The 27,146-nt window shown below is 35.4% G+C and overlaps 1 protein-coding gene across 4 annotated transcripts in view; it reads right to left on the reverse strand.

Moving 5' to 3' along the window:
* Window positions 1–7,964: 7,964 nt before the first annotated feature.
* Window positions 7,965–27,146, reverse strand: part of LOC101289367 (sodium channel protein type 3 subunit alpha) — a 113,212-nt gene continuing 94,030 nt past the window's right edge. For all 4 annotated transcript variants that reach the window (XM_004283601.3, XM_004283604.3, XM_049712049.1 and 1 more), the window contains 7 exons: window positions 19,377–19,499; window positions 16,464–16,736; window positions 15,488–15,541; window positions 14,522–14,659; window positions 13,368–13,472; window positions 11,746–12,016; window positions 7,965–11,228 (listed from right to left, as the gene is read on the reverse strand). In XM_004283601.3, coding sequence (XP_004283649.1) covers window positions 10,036–11,228; window positions 11,746–12,016; window positions 13,368–13,472; window positions 14,522–14,659; window positions 15,488–15,541; window positions 16,464–16,736; window positions 19,377–19,499 — 2,157 coding nt within the window. In that variant the 3' untranslated portion in view covers window positions 7,965–10,035. The remainder of the gene's footprint in view (window positions 11,229–11,745; window positions 12,017–13,367; window positions 13,473–14,521; window positions 14,660–15,487; window positions 15,542–16,463; window positions 16,737–19,376; window positions 19,500–27,146) is intronic.

Here is a 27,146-nt window from a genome sequence, read left to right on the forward strand (position 1 = left end):
AGTTTATTGTTCAGTCAGTGTTTAGTTGGAGGTTGGGTTTAAGCCTTTCATGCAAGTGAGCCTTCTGTCCTATTTTGATGGGTTTGCCTGCAGTTCAGGGAGTGCTTTAATGTCTGCCCCATGTCTTCTTCAGATTTCTCCTGAGTGGGTGAAGCCTAGTGCGTGTATACAGTCCTCTTGACCCATAGAATTGGCTATGACCTCAACTGGGCTGTTTTGCCTTTCTCATTCCTTAGTTTACTCTATTAAACTAATGACTGCTCTGCTGTTCTGCTTGTATTGTGGAACTACTAGCCTCCTCTCGACTAAAGTCCACCTAGATCACTCTTGTTTTCAAAAACATCCTTAGACATGGAGTTCTGCACTTCCTGTTCCAAATAAAGTCAGTCTTCTCACGAACTGCTTTAGAGTTTTTTCTCCTTTTGGCCTGCCTTCTCTGGGTAGGAGCCCCACACCACTGCAACCGAATCAGAGTCCTGCCTCTCCCTCAGTGACATCCTTCTTTAGGAGTGGGTACTCGATCGTGGGTGGTAGCCCCTGGTCTAGACATGGCATTCCTGTAGTGGAAACTCTGACCTCTGAGTGAGCTGAGGTGGGTGTAGTTCGGGCCCCAAGTACTCTTCATCTGTCATGCCGCGGGTAGAATTTGTGCTATGCAAATGGAGACTGGGTGGGGCAAGAGACACCTGGTCCTCTCAGGAAAGCCTGTCTGGAATAGAGTTCCTGCAGTATGTGGCTGCGGGTGGGGATGGGGATGAGAATGAGAAGTGAAGGCAGCCTGTTTCTCCTGGGACTGAGCACTAGGGGCAGAGGGAGTCCTGCGTTCTCAGAGTGCCCAGGATGAAGCTCCTGTAACATGGAACTGGCAGCAGGGGAAGACAGTGAGTTGTGGCTCAAATGCCACATACCCTTATTGTTTTTCCTGATATTTAGTAGATTTTCTTGAAGAAGTGTTTCTCCATTTGTTGTATGCCCCTAGGACAATTTCCAGAGACCTTAAATAATTGGTCTTAATAATTTTGACCATAGTTGTTTTACTGCTGAGAGAGTTCTCTGAGTTTCTTACTCAGCCATGCTAGAAGATTCATCTTTTTTTTTTTTTTTTTTTTTTTTTTTGTGGTACGTGGGCCTCTCACTGTTGTGGCCTCTCCCGTTGCAGAGCACAGGCTCCGGACGCGCAGGCTCAGCGGCCATGGCTCACGGGCCCAGCCGCTCCGCGGCACGTGGGATCCTCCCGGACCGGGGCACGAACCCGTGTCCCCTGCAGCGGCAGGCGGACTCTCAACCACTGCGCCACCAGGGAAGCCCTGCCTTTCCTTTTGAGTGTTGTGAAAGGTATCGTGCAGATTCTCTGGCTTCTCTTCTGTTCCTCTGAAAAATATCAGATGAGTTCAACTCCAGACTATCTTTCCTGCAGTGGGCAACAGCTGAAAACCCTGGATGTTTAAGACTTAGCATTGCATCTCTAAATCTGTTGCACATGGGCAAATTTAAGGGCTCAACCAGATTTGTATGGTTCTGTCACTTTCCAGCTGCTGTGGTTGTTTCAAACTCTATGCTCTGATTTCTCAAATTGTAAGACTGTAAATTTCTATCAAGATTTCAGCTCAGTGCTGACTGGATCCTGAACTCAGATGAAAACAGTAATAAACAGGAAACTCATCCAGTGCCATTTCCTTTTTCCAGTTTTCTGGCTTTTTGGAGTCACTCCCTATACCAAAAGGTAATTGTATTTTGTTCAAGATCTACAGTTTTTATTTATCAGAACATTGGTCTGATATTATCTACCTCATCATTTCCAGGAGAGGAAACTAGAAGTTCATTTTTAAGCCTTCAAATATATTCCTAAAAGTTAAATTTGTAATTTAATTGTATCCAAATCAGAAAATGTGGTGTGCTCTGTATGACACCAGTACTTTGAAGTTTTTTGACACTTGCTTTTTGATCTGTCATTTAATGCAGTTTTAGTAAATGCAACATGTGCACTTGAAAAAAAAACTGAGACTTTTTCAAATGTTGTTGCAGAGTTCTTTATGTGTCTAATAGGTAAAGCTAATTGTAATCAAAGATTACATATCCTTATAGGTCTTCCTGTCCACTTGAGCTATCAGTTATTCAGCAAAAATGTTAAAATCTTTCATTGTATGATAAATTTGTCTGTTTCCCCTTGGGATTGAATAGATTTTTGCTTTATATATTTTAAAGATAATTTCAATAAGTGCATCCAGCTTAAAATTGTTATGTCTTAGAGTTTTTTTTTAATTGGAGTATAATTGCTTTACAGTGTTGTGTTATTTTCTACTGTACAATGATGTGAATCAGCTATACGTATACCTATATCGCCTCCCTCTTGGACCTCCCTCCCACCTCCCACTCCCACCCCACCCATCTAGGTCATCACAGAGCACTGAGCTGAGCTTCCTGTGCTTTATAGCATGTTCCCACTAGCTATCTATTTTACACATGGTAGTGTATATGTTTTAGAGTTTTAAACCTATTTTGTCTCTAATACAAATATGTGAGTATTCATTATGTTAGTATTTGCCTGATAATTTTCAAATCCTGTTACTTTTAAGTTTTCTGTATTTTTGTGTTTTAGGTTTATTTATTTTAAATAACTAGACTGTAAAAATAAACATGATTTTCTTTGCCTTTTAACTGGGCAGTTCAATGTATTCACTGGTAATTACTAACATATTACTGACATATTTTTATAGATATCACCAATGCCGTGGTGTTATATTGTATTCTATGCTGGAGTTTTTCTCTAGAGTATACCATTTTTATAGAATACAGTGTGATTTTTCCCCTGGAGTTGTGTAACACAGTTATCCTGGATAATAAAGCAGTATGTTGCAGTGATTAAGAGATTGGCTCTACAGCCAGTTTTCCTGGATAAATATCTTTATTGTGGTTCTTCCTAGCAATGCATCATTGGGCAAGTTAAGAATATTACATGTATCTCAATCTCTTCATAGTTCTTATCTTCATCGGGTTAATGTGGATTAATGTGGATTAATGAGGATTACCATGTAAAGTATTTGAAAATGACTAGATTAGAACATAATAAGCAGTCATTACATGTTGAGTATTGTTAATTTCCACCAAGTTGTTTTGTAGGTTTTATTTGTCTTATTTTTCCCTACTTTTATCTTCCTTCTTGTGCCTTTGAATTTCTTAAATATCAAGTTTTCCATTTTCTTCCTATAGTAGTTATAACGTTTTTATTCCATTTTTTGTCTTTACATGTATATCCTTAAGATTTTAGTAAGCATTTTAAGCAAAATTTAAAGTTAATATCTTTACCAAACTCCTGAACAATACGAAGACCTTAGAATTCTTTTTTTTAATTTAAGTATAGTTGATTTACAATATTGTATTACTTTCAGATATATAAGGTAGTGATTCAATATTTTTATAGATTATGCTCCATTTAAAGTTATTACAAAGTAATGGCTGTATTTCCTTATGCTGTACAATATATCCTTGTTGCTTATTTACTTTATACATAGTAGTTTGTATCTCTTAATCCCATACCTCTTTCTTGCCCCCTCATCCCTCTCCCCACCAGTAGCCACTAGTTCTCTATATCTGAGTCTGTTTCTGTTTTGTTATATATATACATTTGTTTTGGTTTTTAGATTCCACATATAGGTGATAACATAGAGGACTTACCGTGGTGGTAGTGTGGAGCTGTGCTGCAGAGCAGGTGGGGTAGGTGTGGGTTGGGGCATGGGCTGTGGCCATGTGGCTGCAGTCAGGGACACAGACTGCTTCTGATGTGCTGCCTGTGTAAGTGCCTGTAATGTCTGCCCCTGCCCTACTAAGACACTGCTCTGGGTCTGAGCCATCTTTGTGCCTTACAGCCGACACACCCCTCGGCCACAGCAGCCCTCGCCCTGTGTGGAGTTGTGTCCTGAAGCAAGTGGGTCTAAGTGGTGCTCAGGTCAGGCCAGGGCATGCGCTGGGATGGTAGGAGAAGAGCAGTTTCAGTGTGCCTTTTCTGCCCTGTTTCAGGAAGGTGGATTTTAAGTCTCCCATTTTGTTTTGATTTCAATCATTACATTCTTTATTTCTGTAAATAGCATGATATCCTTCAAGTATGCCTCATAATTTTGTATCTCTCACTCATCGTCTTTGTTTTTTCTTTTTCAGGCAGTGTAAATTCTCCAGCTATGTTCTTTTATGTCAAGATTATCTTGGCCTTACTCAGTCTTTTGCTTTTCAATATAAATTTCAGAATCAGGTCATCAGTTTCTATAAAGGAAAAGTCTGCTTGGATTTGAGATTTTTGTTGTGATTGCACTGAAAATAATTACATCATACATGTGTATGATGTAATTTTTTTACATTATATGTATATGTGAGATAATATATATCTCAGTTTGTATATATGACTTTCTAATAATGAATTTTACCACGCATGATCTCTCTGTTTTATTTAGACTCTGAATTCTGGGTCTATGACTATGAATCTTGGGAGACTTTTTTCTGTAAACTAGAGCTAAGACCAGACAGTGTTCCCTTGCTAAGGTTTTCTTTCTATCTGCTTTTGCAAGGTTGATTTTTAAAAATGCTTTCATTAAGTGTGTAGCTTTTTGTGGATCTTGAATTTATTCAGGATCTCTAACCCATATTGGGTTAATCTTTGTCTTCTATTTTCTGTACGCAGGCAGTTAAAACCAAGCTATAGGTCACTGGGATCAATAGAAGCCCACAGAATAGCCTCTGACTTTAGTGCTAGCTTACCTTTCACTATCAGCCCTAAGGAATTTCCCTTGTTTTCTGGTAAGGCTAACCGTACATTAAAATGATCTTCTAAAAATATTTTATTCTGTTTTTAGATATTTTGTGACAAGAGTTTTAGGATAATTGTCCCATTATATGCTGGAAATATACATTCATCAAGCAAAATCCTAGTTATCAGTGTATTACCAGTGTACCTATGAGTTATTCAAGTGAAGAATATATACATGATTAAGGTAGTGAAATAAAACCTGATTATGTTTTTTCATCCATGCAGCATACATCTAATTGAGGACAACTAAGTAAACCTATTCTTTCACTGGCAGAATTAATGAAATGAAATTATTTTTTTTCAGTAGTTTTTGCTAGGCAATAGGCATTGCTTGTAAACTATAGTTACAAGGTGTACTGTATTTCTGAGATATTTTGTAATTATGGTAGTGCTTTATCTGAATTTAGATGCTAATAAATTAGAGAGTCATTCTCAGTAAGGACTGGAAAAAATTTACTGGTGGTGTTGTTTGGCACTTAAGTATTTTTGTGTTTTCCTGCAAGACTCAATTCTAGCAATGTATCTGAAAACTGGTAGTCACATACCCTGTTAGTCATTGCTGATAAAGGATAAAAGGGTGAGAAAATTAATGAGATGCATCCCATACCTTGGATATACTACAATCTATTAGAAGAGATAAGTGCAAAGGAGGTAATACAGCATGGTATGGTACATAAAATCCTAGATGCACATTAGGAAGTCTGAGGAGAAATGTTTCGGGGAAATCTGAGGAAGCTTTGAAAAGATGATATTTGAGCCAGTTTTTGAAAGATGAGCAACAATTTGTCAGGGAAAAAAAGAGAAAGACATTTCAGGCAAAGACTGTAGCATGTGCCAAGACAGGAGAGATGTCCAAAAATTGTGTAATTGGAGACTATGTGATTCCGTGGGGAGGAGGCATGAGTTGTGGAGTGATGGCCAATGACAGAGGATAGTAGTGGGATATGTGAGGGACAGGTTATTCAGGGTTTTTTTTTTTTTTTTAAACTCTGTAATAAGAAAGGGAAATGGATTTTCTGAATAATGGGATGCCATCAGGTTTAGAAGATTTCAGATGTGTATTTCAGTATGCCAGCTGGACGGAATATTGGAGAGACTCTGGAGAGAAGAGGAGAGGAGAAATACTGCAGATGGAAGGACACATAGGAAGGAGACAGTTACAACAAAGTTTGGTTGCACAAATCATAAATGTCTTTCTCTGTGAAAGAATAAAACATTTTAGGTGTTATCATAAGAGAATGATGTGCATCTTTTATTCTTTTTTCAGTAAAAATAGTGTTCTAGGGAATATAAGACTTAAGCCCAACTTCCTTAAGTTTTGTGGCAAATGTTAATGACAGAAGGAGTAAGTACACTTGTAGTTCGAGACAATTTTACAAATAACTAATGATTTCTTTGTTTTAATTTCTTCTGTTACATATCAGGTGTTGTCTTTTAGAAATCTGTAACATCATAGAAGAGAAATAATAGCTGTCCTTTCAATTATTTAAAACATTCTTCAACTTTGTCATATAAAATCTTTGAGGATAAGAAGACTTCTTCATTAGTGGGGCTAAAGTCAAGGTCAGATGTTGCATTTCTATTTTAAGTTATCTGAGTAATGTTTTAAATGGTGTATTGACAATGCACATTTTTTTAAATTAAGTATTATTCATATAAAGGAAATTACTCATTTTGAATGGCAATTTGATTTTGAACATAGAATTTTAGAATTAAAGTACTACTAGAGACAGCATACCTAATCCAGCATCCCCATTCAAATAAAGGGGGAATCTGAGGGGCCAGAATTTGGTTTGCCTGGATTACACTGCTAGTTTTATACCAGAACTGAAACTAGAAGCCAAGTGTCAGAACTCTTGGTCCAGTTCTTCTTACATTTTTCATTTCCACACAAATGGTCAGTAAGAACTTTCTTTATGATTACTACTGAGTAGTTTGAAATGCACAAGAATGATTTTCAAGTTATTGTATTCTAGTTATTTGAAGATTAGTAAAACACGTAAATTTATATAGACATTATCTTTCAGCTACATTATTTGAAATGCAGAATTCTCATTTTTCTCTCCACACAAATGGTTTTTCTTTACTAAAGGATCACTTATTGGTAATTTAGTATCACTTATTGTTGATTTAGTATCACTTGTTGGTGAATTTAAGTTTCTTTAATTTCATGGTATTGTTATTTCTATGTCCAACTTGATTAATTCTATTTTTTACAAAATTCTATCATGAAGTTTAATAATAGAAGGATTTTTCTTGTGAAAGTAGTTATTTCAAAAATCTGTCAAATTGTATTAGCAACCCTGTATTCTGAACATTTTTCCGAATATCCTTTAGCTAGGTATATTTTTTAAAGTATTTTTTTTTTTTTTGCAGCTGAGACTCTTCTGAACATAAGATCATTTAGATATAATGCATATCAATTAATAGATTGCTTGGCTAATGATTATATAATAGAATGCATAAAAAGGTTAAGGACTTTGCAGAGTAATACTTGACTTCTCTGTGGTGTTGGCAAGATCTGAAAATTTACCTGAACAGCAAGAAGGCAACAAATTACAATTAAGTCACCTCATACCGTTTATGTTGGGGAAATTATGAAATGCGTATTTAGATCCAATTCATCAAAAATATAAGCATTATAACTGGAGTTTTCTACTGAGAAGAAACATTTGGTTTTGACCTGACATAAATCCAAGGGACCCTGAAAAAAATGTTAATATAAATTTTCAATCACTGCATCATTAATATTTTATGTGTAAATAGGAGTTCATAAAATGGATTTAAGTAACAAACTATGTAATATAACATTTATTTAGTGCCAAGAAATTTGGAGATTACAATAATTACATTGAGAGGAGTTGAGGTCAAAATGTTTACAGCCAAGGGAGTTAATTGAAATGGATAACCATTATAGATGGCTACTATTATTGTTGTTGAACTTGAAAGTTGGAATATGTGAGCTTCATCTTTTGCACACAGAAAAGTTCACAAAAACTGCTTTTAATAGACTTTATTCTATAGTACTGCTTGGTGGATCATGCAGTAGGTTGTTATAAAATTCATGGGAACTTTTATGTATACAAATGTCAGATCAAGTACAGGTTTCATTAATTATATATGTTTTAAACTTCCAACAATAAAAAAAAACCCAGAAGCCAGGAAATTAAATACAATAAAAAATGAAATATTTATTCGTTTGGCTCAATAATGACATAGCTCACCATTCGTTTTAGTAATAGCAATTCCCTGCATGCAGTTCATCAATACACTACAAGTAAATAGTTGTGTAAAAGGAATTAACATTAATCTTTTGGTTTGTGCAAAAAACAAAAATTTATATCATGTTAGGTAATTGCACAGCTTAGCCACTATGTTCATGGCTAAAAGGGTCAGAGCCCAAGTTATATCTCTGATAGCTTTAGTGCAATAGGAATTAAAAAAATAAGACTAGTCTGCATAAGCAAATACTACAAAAGTTGAGTAAAAAAAAAACCTTCCATGGATAAAGGGTTATATTGAGGCAACCATAGTTGGTAGAAAATGATCTAGGTTTCAATTTTTGACCAATGTTCTCCTACTGGAATGGTAGAAAATATATTATAACAAAGAAATCCACAAAACACATTGTTTAACTTTTATTTTAAGAAATTATCCATTGAAAATTCTTATGGATTTAAAAGTTTGGAGTTGTGATTAAAAATAAAAAGAAAAAGCATAAAGTAAAATAAATTGGCATGTCATCAACCTGAAAATAATTTTCTTATGTACAAAATGCAACAAATAAAATTGATTATATTTTTACATTATTTATATTTAAACAAGTTTTAGACATATTTTAGCAAAATATGAAGGTTTTGACAGTAGGTTTTGACAGTAGGCAGTATGCAGTGTGTTTCCTTGAAATCTAGAGAGACACCATATGACACAAGTTGAATTAAAAATGCAAAAGGAAAGGTGCTTTTAAATAACTGCAAGCTATTCTGCTTGATGTACTAGACATAGAGCTGGTTAAATCACTCTACTACCAACATGTGACGACTTCTAACCAAGACTTGTGAAGAATGGATTGAGTAAAATAGAGCAGCATAGGTAATTAACATGCATTAGTGGTAGTCTTCAAACTATTTATGTTTAATGAATGGTGCAGGATACAACCCCGTTGGAAGCTCGTAAAAGACACATACACTGTGGTACATACTTGATTTAATAGAAGTTGTTTATCAGGAGAGAGATATATATATATACACATAAATATATATATATATATATATATATATTCCCAAACATGCCCCACAGGATAAAATAACTATTTACATAAAAGAGGGTGTGTTTAATTGACATAAAATGTCAGCTTTGCTGAGAGCAGAAGATGGCAAAGCAACACTGAATCAGAAGGTGGAACAACTATTCTAAAGCGATACTTTAGATATACTTTTCTAGAACAGATTTATTAGATTACTTTTTTTGGCAAGCATTTAACCAAAATTAAATATAGTGCTCTGGAACTTAGAATAAAATTTGCACTTGCTGAAACAGAATACTTTGCATAAAAATAATCCTTTAAAAATTAGAGGAGACTTTACAGGCACGTAACTGTTTAGATATAAACAAACATAGACTAAAACACTTTCAAAATTAAAGCCGTCTAGAAAACGGAAGTACCTGAAATTGTTATTAGATTTTTTCTTTCTGGTTTTGAGCAAGAACTTCATCTCTTGGACAAAACCCTTTGTCTGATTATTCGAGAAACTTGTGGAGTAGGAACACAGGGCTCTTATATACTTTTTTCTCAACTTAAATTTCATTTGCAAAAATAGTGACATAGTATTATGAATAAACTATGAAGTAGTGACTAGGGAAATCCACTAGAACAAATTTTGTAAAAATATTGCAGATATGGAAGTTAAAAATAGAGTGGATGCAAGTACTGTACTAAAAGTGTTTGGTGTAGTTACAATGATCACTTTGCACAACTATCCCTACAGTCTAGGTAGCCATTGAGTTTCTCCTCAGCAGTGTCAGCTGGTAATGAAAACAGCAACCTCTTGTCAGTGTTGATACCCTGACTCACAGAGTTATAGTGATGGAGAGGTCACTGTCTTGTTATAGGCACTGACCATGAGTATTTGTTAAAACAGTTTGGCATAGACCTCCTTTGGGAGTCCAGTTGACACATAAACTTTACCTTCTTAGGCTGTAAACAGTTGATCACAAAGATAATTCTTTGTCTCTTTTTACTTTTGATTTTCCCTCACCTCTTTCCCTTTGCTTTCTTTTTCTGGTCTGTCTTTTCCAAACTTTTCTTTGTCTGGCTTTGTTACACTATCATAGGAAGGAGGAGAGGTGGTAGAGGAACTTCCATCTGTTTTTTCTGGGGTGGAGTTCCCATTTAATTTGTCAATAATCATATCTTTTATAGGTAAATCAATCCTCCCTTTGATTGCCTCTTTGTTATACTCACTTAATACCGTCTTTAACCTTTGCCTTAAAAGATAACATCTGAAATTACGCTGAATGATAGCAGCAGATACCTCCTCTTGTTTGCGTTTCAAAGTGGTTGTAATGGGCTCATAGGAGACTTTGGAGGGGTTCGATGCCATGAACCGATCTTCCATTTGTATTCGAAGGGCATCCATCTCTCCACTTTCACCCAAAACACGCTTTGTAAAGGCAAATAAAATGTCGAGGCAGTGGATCCTGTCCCCATTGACCATGGGCAGATCCATGGCAATGAGCTGGACTTTGTTTGGTTTTGCTATGAGAAGAGGAGGATCCAGGGCAGCTGCAAAATCAGAGAGCTTGGAGAACTCTATGAACTGGGTGGCATCAGGATCAAACTTCTCCCAAACCTCATAGAACATCTCAAAGTCGTCCTCACTCAGGGGCTCTGCACTTTCTTCAGTAGCAACACTGAAGTTCTCCAGGATGACAGCGATGTACATGTTCACCACGACCAGAAATGATATGATGATGTAACTGACAAAAAAGAAAATCCCCACAGATGGGTTCCCACAATCTCCCTTAACTGAGCTGCCAGGGTGAATTGTGTCAGGGTCACAGTCAGGCGGTGCACTGTTGAGAATAGGTGCTAGCAATCCATCCCAGCCACCAGAGGTGGTAATCTGGAACAGGCAGATCATGCTGTTGCCAAAAGTTTCAAAATTGAACATGTCATCAATTCCAGCTTCCTTTTTAACATAGGCGAAGTTGGACATCCCAAAGATGGCGTAGATGAACATGACTAGGAAGAGCAGGAGGCCGATGTTAAACAACGCAGGAAGGGACATCATCAAAGCAAAGAGCAGCGTGCGAATCCCCTTGGCCCCTTTGATCAGACGCAGGATTCGGCCAATCCTGGCAAGACGGATCACTCGGAACAGGGTAGGGGACACAAAATATTTCTCTATCAGCTCAGCCAGAAACATACCTATGGAACAATACAGAAAACAGCTAAACAGTGAGTATCTTATGCTTGTATGAATGCTTTTTCTTTGCAAGGTTAATGAAAACAACAAATTTGTTATGCGTATAAACCTTTACTGTTTGGATCCACTTCCTAATATTACCAGTGAAAGATTATAGAGTTTTATTTAATAATTCTATAATGTCATAAACCAATATGGACTCTTGCAAAATCCCATAAGTTAAATAATCTCACATAGTGGTATGGCATTTTAAGATTATATACACCCAATTACTATGAATAGTTATCCTCGCATATGAAATGTGCCAACAGCAAACAAAGACTATTTCTGAAATCTTCAAATATATTGTTTTCTTTTTTTGAATAGTTAAATTCTTCAGTTAGTGGAAAATGAACAAGAGTGTTGAACTTTAGAGTTATACACATTATGATTCTCAGATCTAATTTCCATGTTACACAGGTGATAGGCTTTGGGGACTTTTCCAACAACTGCACTTCTCTGTAAATAAACCATTCTTACCTACAATGGAGAGAATCACCACCACAAAATCAAAGATGTTCCAGCCTATGGTGAAGTAGTAGTATCTGAGGGAGATAAGTTTCAGCACAAATTCTCCAGTGAACAGGATAATGAACACAAGGTTGATCCGGGACAAGACTAGAGTCATATATTTGCTCTGGTCATCAGTTTCTACCATCATGGTGACCATATTGAGGCAGATAAGGATCATGATGCTGATATCAAAAACTTGTCTGGTTACAAAATCAAAGACCATTCCTTGGTATTTGTTCTAGAAGGAGAGGAAGGAGAAGGTTAATATGCATATTTCATAAATATCGATCCATAAAATTGCAGATGAAGTCCTTTACGTATGGCCCATGGGATGTGCACCCTTCTCACATTACCACAAACAAATTTGTTAAAAAAAGAGCAATAAATGAAGAATGTCATATGACAAAAACAAAATATAATTGTTTTATTTAGGTCCCATGGGAAGACAAAGCTGAATAAAACATAAATTGGTGGCAACTGGTTGATAATGTGCATGGGCTTTGCTTGATTTTAATAACTGATAATTTTTACAAAAAATAATGACAACTAATAATGAAGATTTACAAAGTAGGTTAATATAGACAGACTTTTAGATGGATGAATATGCCAATTCATTTATCAATGCTTTAGGGATTTTGAATTATAGCTTATTTCTGTCTGTCCATCCCTCAAAATATGTCAGTTGTTTTCTATTTAATTCTGCCTCTTCTAACTATAATATTTAAATGACATTCAGTAAAGTAGGTATATGCCCTTTTTTGTGCCCTCCCTTACATCATCCCTCTGCCCTGCTTCCCCTCCCCCCCCACCCCCCTCCTGCACCTACTCCAACTACTCTTAAAAATAATGCAAAGTGGAGTCATTTATAGGATTCATGAGACCTTGTCAAGTCCCAGTTCTGGCGATTACAGGCTTTGTGACTTTGCGTACAGTATATACCTTCTTTGGGTCTCAGTTCCTTATTCCTTACCCATCTAAGAGGATAGGTGATTTAGAATACAGCTCTGTGAACATAGTCCACCATCTTTATGACTTTCCACTATAATGAAGCTCTACAGAGTATGCATTCTTAATAAATCTTTTGTGTGTGGGTGTATTTGCTGAAACAAACTATTTTGATGATACCCTTTTCCTTTCTAAAAACGTTAAAAATATTTTCTAGTCATAACAATGGAGAGAACAAATAGCATAGAGGGAGCCCATGGGTGTAGAATGGGAAGTCTGGAAAACTCCATCTACTTAAAAGGATAAGAGGGTGCCATGTAACAAGATCAGAGGAGCTGGAACCAGGTGTGTTGTTGGCAGCAGTAGGTGGCAGCAGGAGCATGAACCTTGCTTTGGAAGCAGTTATTGGGAACCCTGACTTGGAGGTTTTCAACTGACAAACTAAAGAACGTTGCCTCATTTTTAAGAACTTAGTAATTCTTACAGTGTAGTAGTTGCAAATTGTGTTACACAGTATGTACTTCACAATTAGGTCATATTATATATTGATGATATCACCTAATATGTTCTGATCCAGAGCACTGCCCAATTTCATCATATGGAAATAGGGCTTTGGAATGTTAAAGAAGATGAGTAATTCTTACTGCAGGCCGAGGTATGGGTTTCTGAGGTTTCTTGGACCCAAGTTTCTTCATTGCATTGTAATATTTTTTTTGTTCCTCTGTCATAAATATGTCTTGACCTCCAAAGTAAAGACATAGTATAAAACTGGTTACAATCCAACCTGTATTACAACAGTACTTTTACAAAAGTATTTCTGAGTCTCTCCTTTAATCCTTTTTTTTCAGTTTTTAAATGGATATTATCCTGCTTCATATAGATTTATCCTGCTTTTCCCTTTTATGTGAAATTCTGAGTACCTTAACATTATGTAAAACCCATAATCACATAAAACTCTGATTAGTACAGGATTCTAATTTGATTATATTACATTTAGAAGGAGGCTCAGGAGTCTCAAATATATTTTCATGAAAGAAAAAAAATCTTAGTCATTTCAGTGTTGACAATTTTACTTCTTTATTCAACACTTTTTGAGCACTTCCTGTGTCTTAGACAGTGCACCCAGTATCAGAACTACATAGATATATAAGACACAGTGTCTATATGCAAACAAACAAAAACAACCCAGTACTGCAGAGATAACAATAATCTGTTTCTGAATCTGTTCCGAGATTCAGAAACAGGCTTTATATAGGGGAGTACTCTTAAGCTAGACCTTAAAGGATGATTAAGGGTTTGCTAGGCAAAGCACTTTAGGAAGAGAAAATATCCTATGTAAAGTCATGGAGGGAGAAGAGCATGCCATGTTCAGAAAAGGGCAGAAAATCCATGTAGCTGTGTATGTAGCAAGTGATAGTGTTAATGGTGGGTACCTGAGGAGTAGGGAAGTGCATATAGAAAGTGTGGTGTGGAAGAAGATGAAGCAGGAAGACTGGGTGGAGATAATTCCTGAAAGGCTCTGTAAGCAAGGGTAAAGCATTGAGGCCCACTGGATGTTTTGAAGCAGTGGTCATATTTTTGAGTCAGAAAGACACTACAGCAGATCTGCAGAGGATGAATCTGGAGAGGAGCCACCAGTTAGAGGCTGGGCTCCTCTGCAGCTGAACTGACCACATAGTGAATGGAAGACAATTTAAAAATGATCTAACTCCATCATGACTATGAGTGTCCTGGTTATTTGGATGTAAAACAGACAGAACCTCAGAATGGAGAAAGGTGAGAGCTGAGGAATACTTATCTTCTTTTTCTGTTGGTTGAAGTTATCTATGATGACACCAATGAATAGATTCAGAGTGAAGAATGACCCAAAGATGATAAAGATGACAAAGTATAAGTACATATACAGATTTTCTTCATATACAGGCTGAAGTTTAACCTAAATAATATTGAAAATATTAAATAATATTTAAAAACACAATAAATACTTGAGCTAAATTAAAAATTTGGTGAGTGTTGTTGCTTATTATAGAGTTATTTTTGCCTTGACCTGAGATACTGTTCTGCAAAAGCAATTCTTTTCTCAAATTAGTATGATCTAATATAATGAAAATTTGTAATTTTACGATTGTTCTTAAATCTATTTTCCCATTGTGGCTTACCTGTACCTATTCTTTAGAGTAAGTAGCAGTGGTATAAACAAGGCAAACATTTTGAACCTGTTATTAGTCTTACTATAATTTTTTTTGCAATATTTTCTCCTTGGGTTTGTAAATGCTAGCTCTTGGAGATAAGGCTTTAATAACAGAACATCAAATTCTAAGAGGAAAATTCAGCATAAACAGATATGTTCTGAGGAACTATTTTTATTCCTATTTTCTAAATTGAGTTTCCCTGAAACTTGCTTGCTTTTATCATGATATTTTTGGAAGCTGCTTCACAGACTCTGGTTTATCATACTCTCCAGGGGTAGGGAGAGACAAATTACTTGCCCACTGAGCAGCTTTCCCAATCTTAAGAGTCTCATTTACTGGACCAATCTGATTCTTCTAATCCATGCAGTTAGATATCCTTTCATATTAGATCTATAATAGACATATGTTAACCAAAATATCATTTATATTGAAGTGAATTGGCTTAAAAAGAGAATTTCTATATGCAGTTATAAATGTTCTGATTGCTTCTAATATAAAATTCTGGGCCTTTCAGTTAAATTATCACTATGGAAAAATCTAGTAGCTATAAATAGTATCTGAGTGAAACTTACATCTCGTGAATCAACAGCTGCATACATAATATCCATCCAGCCTTTAAATGTGGCCTGTAAACAACATATATTTGAATTCTGCATAAAAACCTAATCCAAGAATACGCATTTTACCATATGAAAATATGATAGTGTTATTAAATATAACTTTTTGTACAATATTATGAAATATTCTACAAAGAGATTGAAATGGATTGAATGAAGAAATGAAATTGAAATAGAACAAGATTTTATTTCAAAACTGGAACTCTTTTTCTTTGTTTGTCTTGGAAGGTATTTTGTTTTTTTCTACACTAACATGTAACTAGGTGAAACTCTCATCTCAGTCTCAAATCCCTTTCAAAAGGTAAGCTCTATGATTCAAACCTCTTGTGTCTTTAAACACTCAACTGTTTTCATTAAATTCTTGATTAGTTAATATACTGTCAGTTAAGTCAAAATAATTAAATATTACACATTTTGAAATCCACTCCATAAGATTTGCATTTCCACACATAGTAGAACTATACTCCTTAGATCTTGGTACAATTATCTGTACATTAATCTGTACATTATCTGTATCTGTGTGTTAATTAATTAATACTTAGATTAATACATAGATTAATAATCTATACATTTAATTAATCACTACAATAGATACGTTATTATTTTAATTCATATAATTGCTTCTTTGGCATTTATTGCTACAGAAAATTAAAAATGGTAATAGCACAATAACACTCAATAATAGAGTAAGAAAAGACAGGAAGCAGAAATATAAAATCACATTAAAACATATTAACAACTGAACACTGGGGAAAATACATTTTAAAATCACTGCAAAACATCTTCTTTAGTCAAGTCACGCTAATAGTACAGGTGTTATCATCAACTACTTTCGTGCTATCAGATATTAATCACTCAAAGAACATCAGAGAAATGATTTTACTTGAAACATTTTGAAAACGTATTCAAAACTCATACAGTAGGCACTTACCACTTGAAGCAATGCGAGATAGCCAGCGCCAACATTATCAAAGTTTACTTTCACATTTTTCCACCGAGCTTTCTTGCCAAGAGCCTGACAATCACTCAAATTGTTAACTTCACTAACTTCAAACATGTTACCAGTTGTCGTGTTTACACAGCGGTAGAACTTGCCAGCAAACAAATTCACACCCATGATGCTAAAGATCAGCCAGAAGATGAGACAAACCAACAGCACGTTCATGATAGAGGGAATTGCTCCAACAAGAGCATTCACAACCACCTAGAAGAGGAGATAAGGATAAGGCAGCTTACAAATTGTTAAAATGGAAACCATTTCTTCCATTATTTATTCAATATAAAATGGGTGTGAAACGAGTTAAATAAAAATCTAGGTGGACAAGTTTGTTTCTTCTGATATTTTCTAGGACATATTCGGTAGGGGAAAACAAACAGTGACACACTAAAGAGCTAAAGGATTTAAAGAAAGCAAAATATGCCAAAGTGTGAAAAGAAATAAACAAAAACCTGATATAGTAAGATGGAGTCAGAAAATGTTTGTATGCTGGGGAAAAAAAGAAAAAAAAAAGATGTATTAAATACCAACAAGAAATAATCATCATTCAACAATACATGTTAACTTTCAGGTGTGTTCATGAATGATTGATTGAAAACATGGTTAAACAAACCCATTACAAATAAAGTATTAATAATGCCTTAAATCTGTATCACCAGATCAAGTTAACTTTTGATGAAGTTGAAGAATGGTATAAGGAATTTACAAGGTCCTTTTTCCCCATATTGATAATTCCTAATTTTAAAAAAGTATATTAAATTAGGAAATGAGATGGAATTTATCTCTGGACATAAATTACTGAATGTATTCCCATTATTATTGATCCAAATCTCTTAAATGTTCACTTCAGGGCACATGTTACTTCACCAACCCAGGCCAACCTATTTCATGAAGGAGAAATTCAGTCATCTTTCCTCTAAATTCAGAAGAGATTAATGTGTATTTTCAAATCTCTAGTGATTTGTATCTTTTCTTATCTAATTAATCTAGCTCATATTGGGACTATTTTGTTAGGCACTTATATTAAATGAAACGATTGTTTTATTTTAAAATACTGAAACATTATTTTAGAAATCAACACCAAAGAATTAATATCAAAACCTGAAATCCAAAATTGTAAAAATTTCTTATGCTACTTGAATCTTATTTCATTTAGAAATTGTCATATATATTATACTGAAACCAGGTTGTCTTGGCTCTAAAATGTGTGTAAAATGACCTCCCACAAGTTCTCTTATCATCAAATAAATGCATGCCTTTTACCATATTTTATACCTAGAATGTTAATTCTGCCATATGACAAAATTAAAAATGCCAAACTAGAATAGTTTTCAGATTAGAGTAAACTTGGAAGTTTTCTATTTTGTTCAATTGCTGTCTCCCCTCAAAAATGGATTATTCGGGCTTCCCTTGTGGTGCAGTGATTGAGAGTCCGCCTGCCGATGCAGGGGACACAGGTTCGTGCCCCGGTCCGGGAAGATCCCACATGCCATGGAGCGGCTGGGCCCGTGAGCCATGGCCGCTGAGCCTGTGCGTCCGGAGCCTGTGCTCCACAATGGGAGAGGCCACAACAGTGAGAGGCCCACATACCGCAAAAAAAAAAAAAGAATTATTCATATGAAACCATGCAGCCAGATGAAGGCTTAAATAATGTGAATGATGGTAAAAGATTGATGTGGAAAAAACTTGAAATTACATAATCATTTTTATTAACTTTATCTTGTCTTGTGACTTTATCAAGTAGCAATGAAAGAAACTTATAATGTAAAAGCAAGTATTTCTTTGCTTACAGTGCATCTGGAGAGTGGTTTCATTCTTCCTGGTGAGTGAATCTCAAAGTCAAAACTGAAGTGTTTTTATCACTTAAACAAACCACCTCCTAACATAAAAGCCCCATGGCATAGAAGAAATTCAGTATCCATGTGCATTTGCAAGCTGGATTAAACAAAGCTGGCCTTTGTGCTAAATAGTATTTTGAGGAGCGTGGCAAGTAGATGTGTATATAAGTGTGTACTTTATGTTTAGATGCATAAAATATACACCAAGGAAGAGAGCTGGAGAGGAAAATACAAGTGCTAATGGAAAAAGTGAACCTCATTCAGAATGCTCACTTAAAAGGGAGATCTATGAAACAAACCCCAGGGGTTGCCTTCAATACTTAGTTAATTATCCTAACCCCTACTTTGGTTGCTTAGGATATATAGATTTTGTCAGAGGCTACAATTTAGTGTTGTTTTCTTGTACAACAACTTTTATTACTGATATTAATTGAAGAAGTAGAGCACACAAAAACCATTCTATCTTTCATTCATTACTGGTAATTTTTTAGAAATCAAACTACCTACTGAGAGGAAGAAAAATCTCCTCCTAGGTTGAATGTCAGTAGTAAATAATTATAAAATGCATAAGCAATGAAAAGAAATAAATGGCAACACATAGGTTTTACTTGTTGTGGAAATATCCTTGAACTGTCACCAGAAGACTTGGATTCTAGTTCTAGTTCTGCCACAAACAATTTTTGAGGGCCTATTTTAGTTTCAGGAGGCTAGGCTCAGTGATCCTTAGGATTTCTGCTTTGAAATTTTGTAATTCTATGAAATAAATATCAGAAGAGTATGGCAGCCCTCTGTATCTAAATCATTACCTACACTTAATTTTTTTCAACAACGCGTTTTATTTAATTAATTAATTTTTTGGCCGCGCTGTGTGGCATGTGGGATCCCATGTGACCAGGGATTGAACCTGTGCCCCCTGCGTTGGGACCTGGAGTCTTAACCACTGGACTGCCAGGGAAATCCTTACATTTAATTTTGACATGAATCATCAGAGAACCTGTATTTTTCTTACCCTCATGCCTTCAAACCGGGATAAAGCCCTCAGTGGTCTTAAAGCTCTTAATGTCCGTAGGGATTTGATGGCACCAAGTTCTGAGTAACCGAGAGCATTGGCTACCAAGCTAACCAAAGAAACCTAAAGAAGAAACAAATATCAATCAGTCCACCAAGAATATATCTATTCTTTAGTGCCGACCAAATAAAAATTCAGACATACCTTGGCAGCCTTCATATTCCACATAGTGCGATCATCTTACATTGCCAGCCTCATATCATATTATTGCTTTTCTTATCAGTGAAACTGGAGTCTTTGCCCATTTATATAAACATCTGTAAACCCGTCCAGTTAGTTATTTTACCCATGGAGCCCTTTTCAACCTGTGCATACACCACTGATGATTTGGGATTTGATTCAAAAGCCATGTGCTCCACGAATCTGTGCTTAATATCATTGATTAGAAATCATGCTTTGCTTCCAAATTTATGTAATACCTTGGTTATGTGTATTGGAGGCATTGACCATGTAATAGAGTCAATAGGTTAGATATCTTCTCTCCCCTTCCAGGTCACATTAACTTTTTATGGGCTGAGATGAAGCATTTTTCTTTTAACGTTCCTAATAATGTCTGGTTGAATATGTTTTAGTCAATATATGTTGGATAAATAAAAAAAGAATAAAATATAACCTGGAAAAACATTTTATCAGACCACATAGTTTCATAGTAATGAAAAATATTTTATCTAAACGACTGGACTTACAATTTAAAATATAGTACCTCTCATTCAGAATGATAATACATTTTTCTGATATTTACACAAATGCTAAATTTTACTTAAATATATGAAAGGTTAAAGAAGACATGTCTCTTTTGGGAGGAAGAGACTTTATTTGCTTTTATTTTCTTTCAATATAATAACATTTATTGAAAATTTACTATATGTTAGGTTCTGTTCTGAGTGTCTTACATGTATAAATCTCAAGAAGTAGGTACTATTACTTTTGCCTTTTCACCAGTGAGGAAGTTGAGTTTCCCCCACACTCCCCCCTTCAAAAAAAAAAAAAAAGATGTACAGGTAGAAAGAGGTGAAGTTAGAATCCAAGTGATCTGACTTCAAAACCATATCTCAGCCTTTTTCCTCCATTATCAAAAATTCATCCTTAATCTGAACCACGGAACACAGAAAATGACTTGTATGATTATCTTCTCAATTCTTGCAAGGATTTTATATTACTAGTCCTCTTCTTGATGCATCGGAGAGAGGTTAATTTACTACATCCACTGGATGGCTTAAGGGTCATGGTGTAAAGGTGACACCAAAACCAGAACTGAGACTTTACAGGCAAATGGAGCCACTGTCCCCTCATTATTTAATTTAACATACATTTCGCAGAATTGAACAGAAAAATAAATGACTTGAATGTTAAACTTCACTAGTGGCAGTATAATTTATCGAGCTATTCATTTCTGTCTAGTGTTTGCTGCTACAGAAGAGTGGAAAGATGGGGAAAGTTATTATCAGAGAATGCACAGGCTTGTATATTCTGGGCTCATTTGCCTCCGGAAGCATTCACAGCTTTAAGTTTCTGGAGCTGCTTTCTGAAGACTTCCCTCATCTTCCCAACCAAGTCCTGAGACTTGGGCATTTAAAGGAAAGTGGCTGCAAATTTCTCAAGACCCTGATGTAAGGAAGCTCACGCTTTGAAAGGAAAAGAAAGGTAATGGTCAGAACCAGGAGGTTCTGGAAGAATAGCAAGTTTTGGGTTCAAATCTGAGAGGTACCACTTGCACACTGGGGTGGCTCTGTGTGTTGCTAGAGAAGCTGCATTTTAGTGAACTGCCCTCTTTTAATGGACTTCATGTCATTTTGTGTAGGACAAAAACTCATTGAGTTAAGTATTGTGAAAAACTTAATATGCTTTAAAGGTAATTTTGAAATAAATAATTTTAAAGATTTTCAACATACTTAAAATTGGAAGATGATGCCTTATGTTGGTAGGGTGCTTTAAAACTTACAGTGATCTTTTTCACTCATTATCTGTGTCTGAGAGTAGTCAAATGACTAGTCCAAGAAAAGGTAGCAAGGGGCAAGCACATAACTGGAATTTCTGTTTTCAAGTCCAGTGTGTTTCCCATCTCAGCAACTTTGTCCTTGACCTTTCAATACACAATGTTTTAATCTTAGTCTCTTATGCTAAACACAAAAGGCATTCTTCCTAATGTGTGCAAAGTGTAACAGAAACTCTTTGCCAAAAACTGAATTTTTAGTACAAATTTACATGATTCTAGATACCTTACTACCCAGAAAATATATGAAACCACAGGGGGTGGTTTAGTTGTCATCCACACCCTTCCACAGTCCTGTGGCAGTTGAGATTGAGAAGGAAGGGAATAATGCAGGAGGGAGTTGACGGTTCTGAAGAAGACCCTGGAAGTCCTGTGATTGTTTAATGAACTAAGTGATATGAATTTATTTCCCTTAAAATGGCTAAAGATAATTTTTTAAATTCAGTATAAGCAGTTAAAAGATTAAAACCATATGATCACCTCCATACATCGAGATGATACATTTCATTGCAAAGCCTTGCTTAATTTTTGATGGAGAAATTTAGAAGCATTCTCATTAAAACCAGAAATAAAAAAATATGTCCACTATCAACATTATTATTTAACACTTTCTGGAAAAAGAAATAAGAGCTATAACAATTAGAAAAGTGGAAGAAGCCATTATTTACATATATGTTATTTTTGACCTCAAAAAATCAGGGGAATAAAGTGAAAAACTATTGTAAACAATAATATAATTATTTTCGGTTGTAATATATTTTTTCATATTAATTTTTTAAAGTTTATGTGTGTCTTTTGAAACTACACAAACTTTAAAATATTAACAAGGAAAAATAAAAGTATAAGAATAATCTAAAATATTGTTTTAAGAAGAAGAGCAATCAGAAAGGACAAATTCCACCTGATATTAAAGCTAATTATAGATCTACAATAATTAAAGCTGTCATATTAGTAGACAAAGAAGTGAATTAAACAAACCCAAATTAGACACAAGGCATACTGGCATACCAAGATTTAGCACATAGAAAAGGGTAGCATTTTAAATGAGAGGTGAAAGAAACAACTAAAATGAGAAGCCATTTTGAGGAAGATAGAATTGGAGTCTCACCTCACACCTTACACCAAAATAAGTTCCAGACTGATCAAAAGTTCAAACATAAAAATGGATGAAGAAACAAAACTCAAACAGTAAAGCTGAGGGAAAAAGCATGACAAAATGTTTTAATAATCTTTAAGGCAAATGGTCTTCTAAGCATGAGAAAAACCAAAAAGGGAGAAAAAGGCTGATAAATTTGACTAAACCAATATGAAAACATTTTCACATGACAAAAAAAAAGCTCAAGAGACAAAAGCCCAAATCAGCAAAATAGTCATACCACATGTGACAAAATAGTAAATTTCCTTAATGTAAAAGGAGGTCGTACAAATCAGTAACAAAAAGGTCATTAACCAAATAGTATGACATACAAATTCCCTCTAAACTTTCATTTTAATATATTTGTTTGAACAACATATTTATTTATACTCCTTATTGAAATTTAGCTCGAAGGAAAGCAAAAGAATACAAAGAGAATGCAAGAGACAAGAAGGAAGAGAGTTTTAAAAAAATTCTGGAGTTTGAAAAAATAAAGCACACCGGAATGATTACTTTCTCAGCAGAGCAAAAGCAGCAGCAGAAACCCAAGTTCCTGAAGAAGTAAGTCAAATTGTTCCAATGGACTCTGAAAATTTCTGGACATGGAGGCCCTGTGTTCTTCTAAAACAGGCGGTAATGGATGGCATTGAAAACAGAATCGATTCAAAGTCTCTGTATAGGGAAGCTGGACATGCTTGAGTCCCTTCACCCACCCTTCTCCAGCCCTGCCAGAGAGCAGAATGGAGTAATACTCCTTCACGACTTACAAAGTAAAATCTGTATTTGTTACAGAGGTCAGAACGTAGCAACAATAATCCACATTGTGGTTGGGTTTCCTTGTGAGACCACAAAAGCCTCTTTAATACATCATGCAATGGAGGGTTTTCCATTAATAGTACCATAGGGTTTAAATAGCATGTAGACTAACTCAGTATTTCCTAGAGAAGGGCACCTGGAGTTTCAGATTGCTAAGTGCATACCTCCTTCCTTCTACTCCAGAACAGTCGGCTAAGCAGCTTCTAAAATGGGGCTCAGGTGATGGTGAGGGAACAGGTACAAATCTTCCATGGAAGTGGTGGCAGAGGGCTCTTAACGAAGATGGGAGGTTGAGGATACTGGAGATGGCAGGGTTTGATCAGCTGGGATGGGTAACGTTTATAGTAGGAATAGAGTGAAGACCATCCAGTGTCTGAGAAGTGAAGAGCAGTTCGTATGCAATGTCAGTCAGGAATGAAAGTCCTTACACTTTTATGTAACGGAAGTCTGTAACTCAAGCCTGCCTCTTTGCTTTTGACATTCTCCTACTTTTATCTTAGGCTTTTATAGTTTATTTATTTGTCTATAACTTTTTACATGATTAGAAAATTCATAATGCTCACCAGACATGTAAAAGTGAGCATCTTGGTAATTATGGTATTTGTGGCAGAGGGAAACTGGAGATAATCTAAGTGCTCATTCCTGGGGAATGGATGAGTAAATTCTGGTGGTGCATCGCTGGGGACTGCACTGTGGCATGTAGACACCATGGGTTCCATAGGAATTTCATTGAAATATTGCAAACACCATTTTTAAAAAAATGAGGACTTTGAATCAGGTGATTTCTAAGTTTACTTCCTTGCCTGGAATTCCATAATTCAGTAATTTCAAGATGATTAAAGCAATATAATGCTATATGTTATTCATGTTGAGAAGATAAATCACAGTATCTTTACTAATGGAGGCATCATCTTTAATCAAGTATTCTACTGGTAAAATACTGGTAAAAGTGCTAGTCTGATTGATAGTGAGCATGATTACTTGTGGGGTATATAATTGTGAATCTGTTCTTAGGTTTAATTATTGTTTTTTTCTAGGAAAATAGGAATTGTTTTTGACATTTTACTTAATGAACATATGTTATATAGTCACTTAATAGCTAAGTAATTACTCCATGTCTCAGTTTCCTCATCTACAAAATTGGGATCATAACAGTGGATACCTCAGTGGTTGTTGTGATGATTAAATTAATTAAAGCAAAGGTTAATCATTATTAATATTATACATGAGAGCCCTTATCTGCCTTCAGTGTCACTGCTTGGAATCTTAGCAGTGATGAGCTGGTACGATATCCCATGGGAAGGCTTTTAGAAAAAGAAAGAGACATGTGGATCTTCCTAAGGGAGATATTTAATGAGGTCATGACTAGAGAGGCAGGGAGAACATTTATAAAGCAGCTCAGTGCTTTGTGACCACCTAGAGGGGTGGGATAGGGAGGGTGGGAGGGAGATGCAAGGGGGAAGACATATGGGGATATATGTATATATATATCTGATTCACTTTGTTATAAAGCAGAAACTAACACACCATTTTAAAGCAATTATACCCCAATAAAGATGTTAAAAGAAATAAAAGCCATTGCTTGGTCTAGTTAGTCATTGTGATGTTGGTGTGTTGTTGAAGAGGAGGGTCCAGACCTCCAATTCATTTTTTAGTTGGTAATTTGAAGTAGAATTTGCTGATTGATTGACTGTGAGGGGTGAAAGAAAGGGAGAGGCTGAAGATTAGCTTAGCTTCATAAATATACCACTACCAGACTAAACAGGACATTCAGGAAGAAATGCATGACTGGAGGGAAAAAGTAATGAATGTACTCAGTCAGGAGGAGGATCAGTAGAATTATCTAGGAAGCAATTAGAAATGTGAATTGGGGTTTAAGGGAAGACCAGTATTGGCCAAAAGTCATAATCTTTTAAAAACTGGAATATAGAATTTATGCTATTAAATTAACAGGATTATCTCTTTAAACATAGCCAGTGAAAAATGTTTCTTATTAATAAATTGATAATGCTAAAAGAATTAAATTCTTACTGAAAAGGAACAAAGTGAGTCATTCCTATTAGGAGACATTTGTAGAAAAAGCCAAAGCACATACTAGACTGTTTACATGGAAGTATGTTTGAAGAGAGATCAGAAATTGATATGAAATGACAATAATTTATAGCTATTCAGTTCCTTTACCTCAAAGTTTTTAAGTTAATCAAATATTTCCACAAGAGCTCCAGGTGAAATTCAAGGCAGGTGTGTATATATTAGCAAGGCATCTTATTGTTTTCATTCACCACCACCAAAGGCAGCCACCTTCAGAGTGTAATGTGGGAACTCTTTGACTAGTGCAACATGACATTTTACGTATATCTGTGCTCTGTTGAAAAATATGGGGCAAAGAAAGAGCACAGTGCTAGACAGAGGTACCTCTGACCTAACAGCTATGTGACATCTCTAAACCTCATTTTATCAGTAGCAAAATAGAGATAAAAATAAGAATTACATCACAGGATTGTTATGAGGATTAATAAATACTGTATAATTAAAAAGAGATACTGATAATGAGGTTGGTAATGTAGTGGTTAGGAAGCACAGTCATTAGAGCCAGACTCCTTGGTTACAAAATCCAGCTTAGCCTCTTCCTTATTTACTGTGTTTACAAGTAACAACTTTTCTTTGTCTTAGTTTCCCCATCTGCAAAATGAGAATAATTATGGTTTCTAACTCATAGAGTTTTGAAGATTAGATGAATTAACATGTAAAGTGATTTTAGCAGCAGTTGTACACAGTAAGCATTAAATCAGGGTTACCAGTTTTCTTTATTATTATTAGGTAAGGCTCTGAATTAGTGCTGTTCCCACAGTAAGTGTTCAGGACTAGGCATCTTATTGTGGCTACTAATATTAATAACAATTCTGGCTTCATTATTGAGGATGCTGATATGTCAAAAATAAATGTCAAGAACAGCCAGGATCACCTGATTCTAGAGGTTGATGGCAATTGTAAATACATACTAGAATCAGAAAATGTCCCTATTCTGCTTTTGTTCACTTCGGCAGAGCAGCTGATGAGGATTCTAAGGAGCCCTTGAGCAAGCAGGATGTCTGAGTAGCAGACATCAAGCATCTCACTTCAACCACATCAGCAACCTGTGCTGTCTCTAAAGTGGAAATCACTTGTGGACAATAAATATTTCATGATGGTTGAATCTTTACCAAGAGTGTGTTTTGGAAACATTAGCACCTTAGGATAATTTAGAACCAAATTTGAAGTTGTCATGATAGATGCTCAATGAATTTTCTTAGGGATGACACTTATGCAAAAATCCATAAGGACCGCAAGAAATGTGATTTTTTTTTCAATAAATTATGATCACATGTTTAATTCATTCTATGGATAATAATAGCATCTAAAGTATAGCTTGTATAGTTATAATACAGGATAGTTTGGTTTTCATATGAATATAGTATCTTTTGCCTTTGGATAGGAGAAAATAATTATACAGAGTTAGAAAAAGTGGTCCATCTAGTGTGCGATTCTGACAACAAAGGCATGGGTTAAGTTGTCCTACTTGATTCCAACCTGAATTATCATACTTGCTGTCTCTATCTCTTCGCCTCCATTCTTCTTCAATCTTACCAATATTTCTAGTACTTTATCCCCATACTTCCATGAGACATCTCTTAACTATGACAGCAATGACGTCCATTCTGCCAAATCTAAGTGTCATTTCTCAGTACTCCTGTCACTTGACCTCCTTGCAGCCTTTTGATCACAA

Source organism: Orcinus orca, chromosome 7 (genome assembly GCF_937001465.1).
Source record: "Orcinus orca chromosome 7, mOrcOrc1.1, whole genome shotgun sequence".
NCBI lineage: Eukaryota > Metazoa > Chordata > Mammalia > Artiodactyla > Delphinidae > Orcinus > Orcinus orca.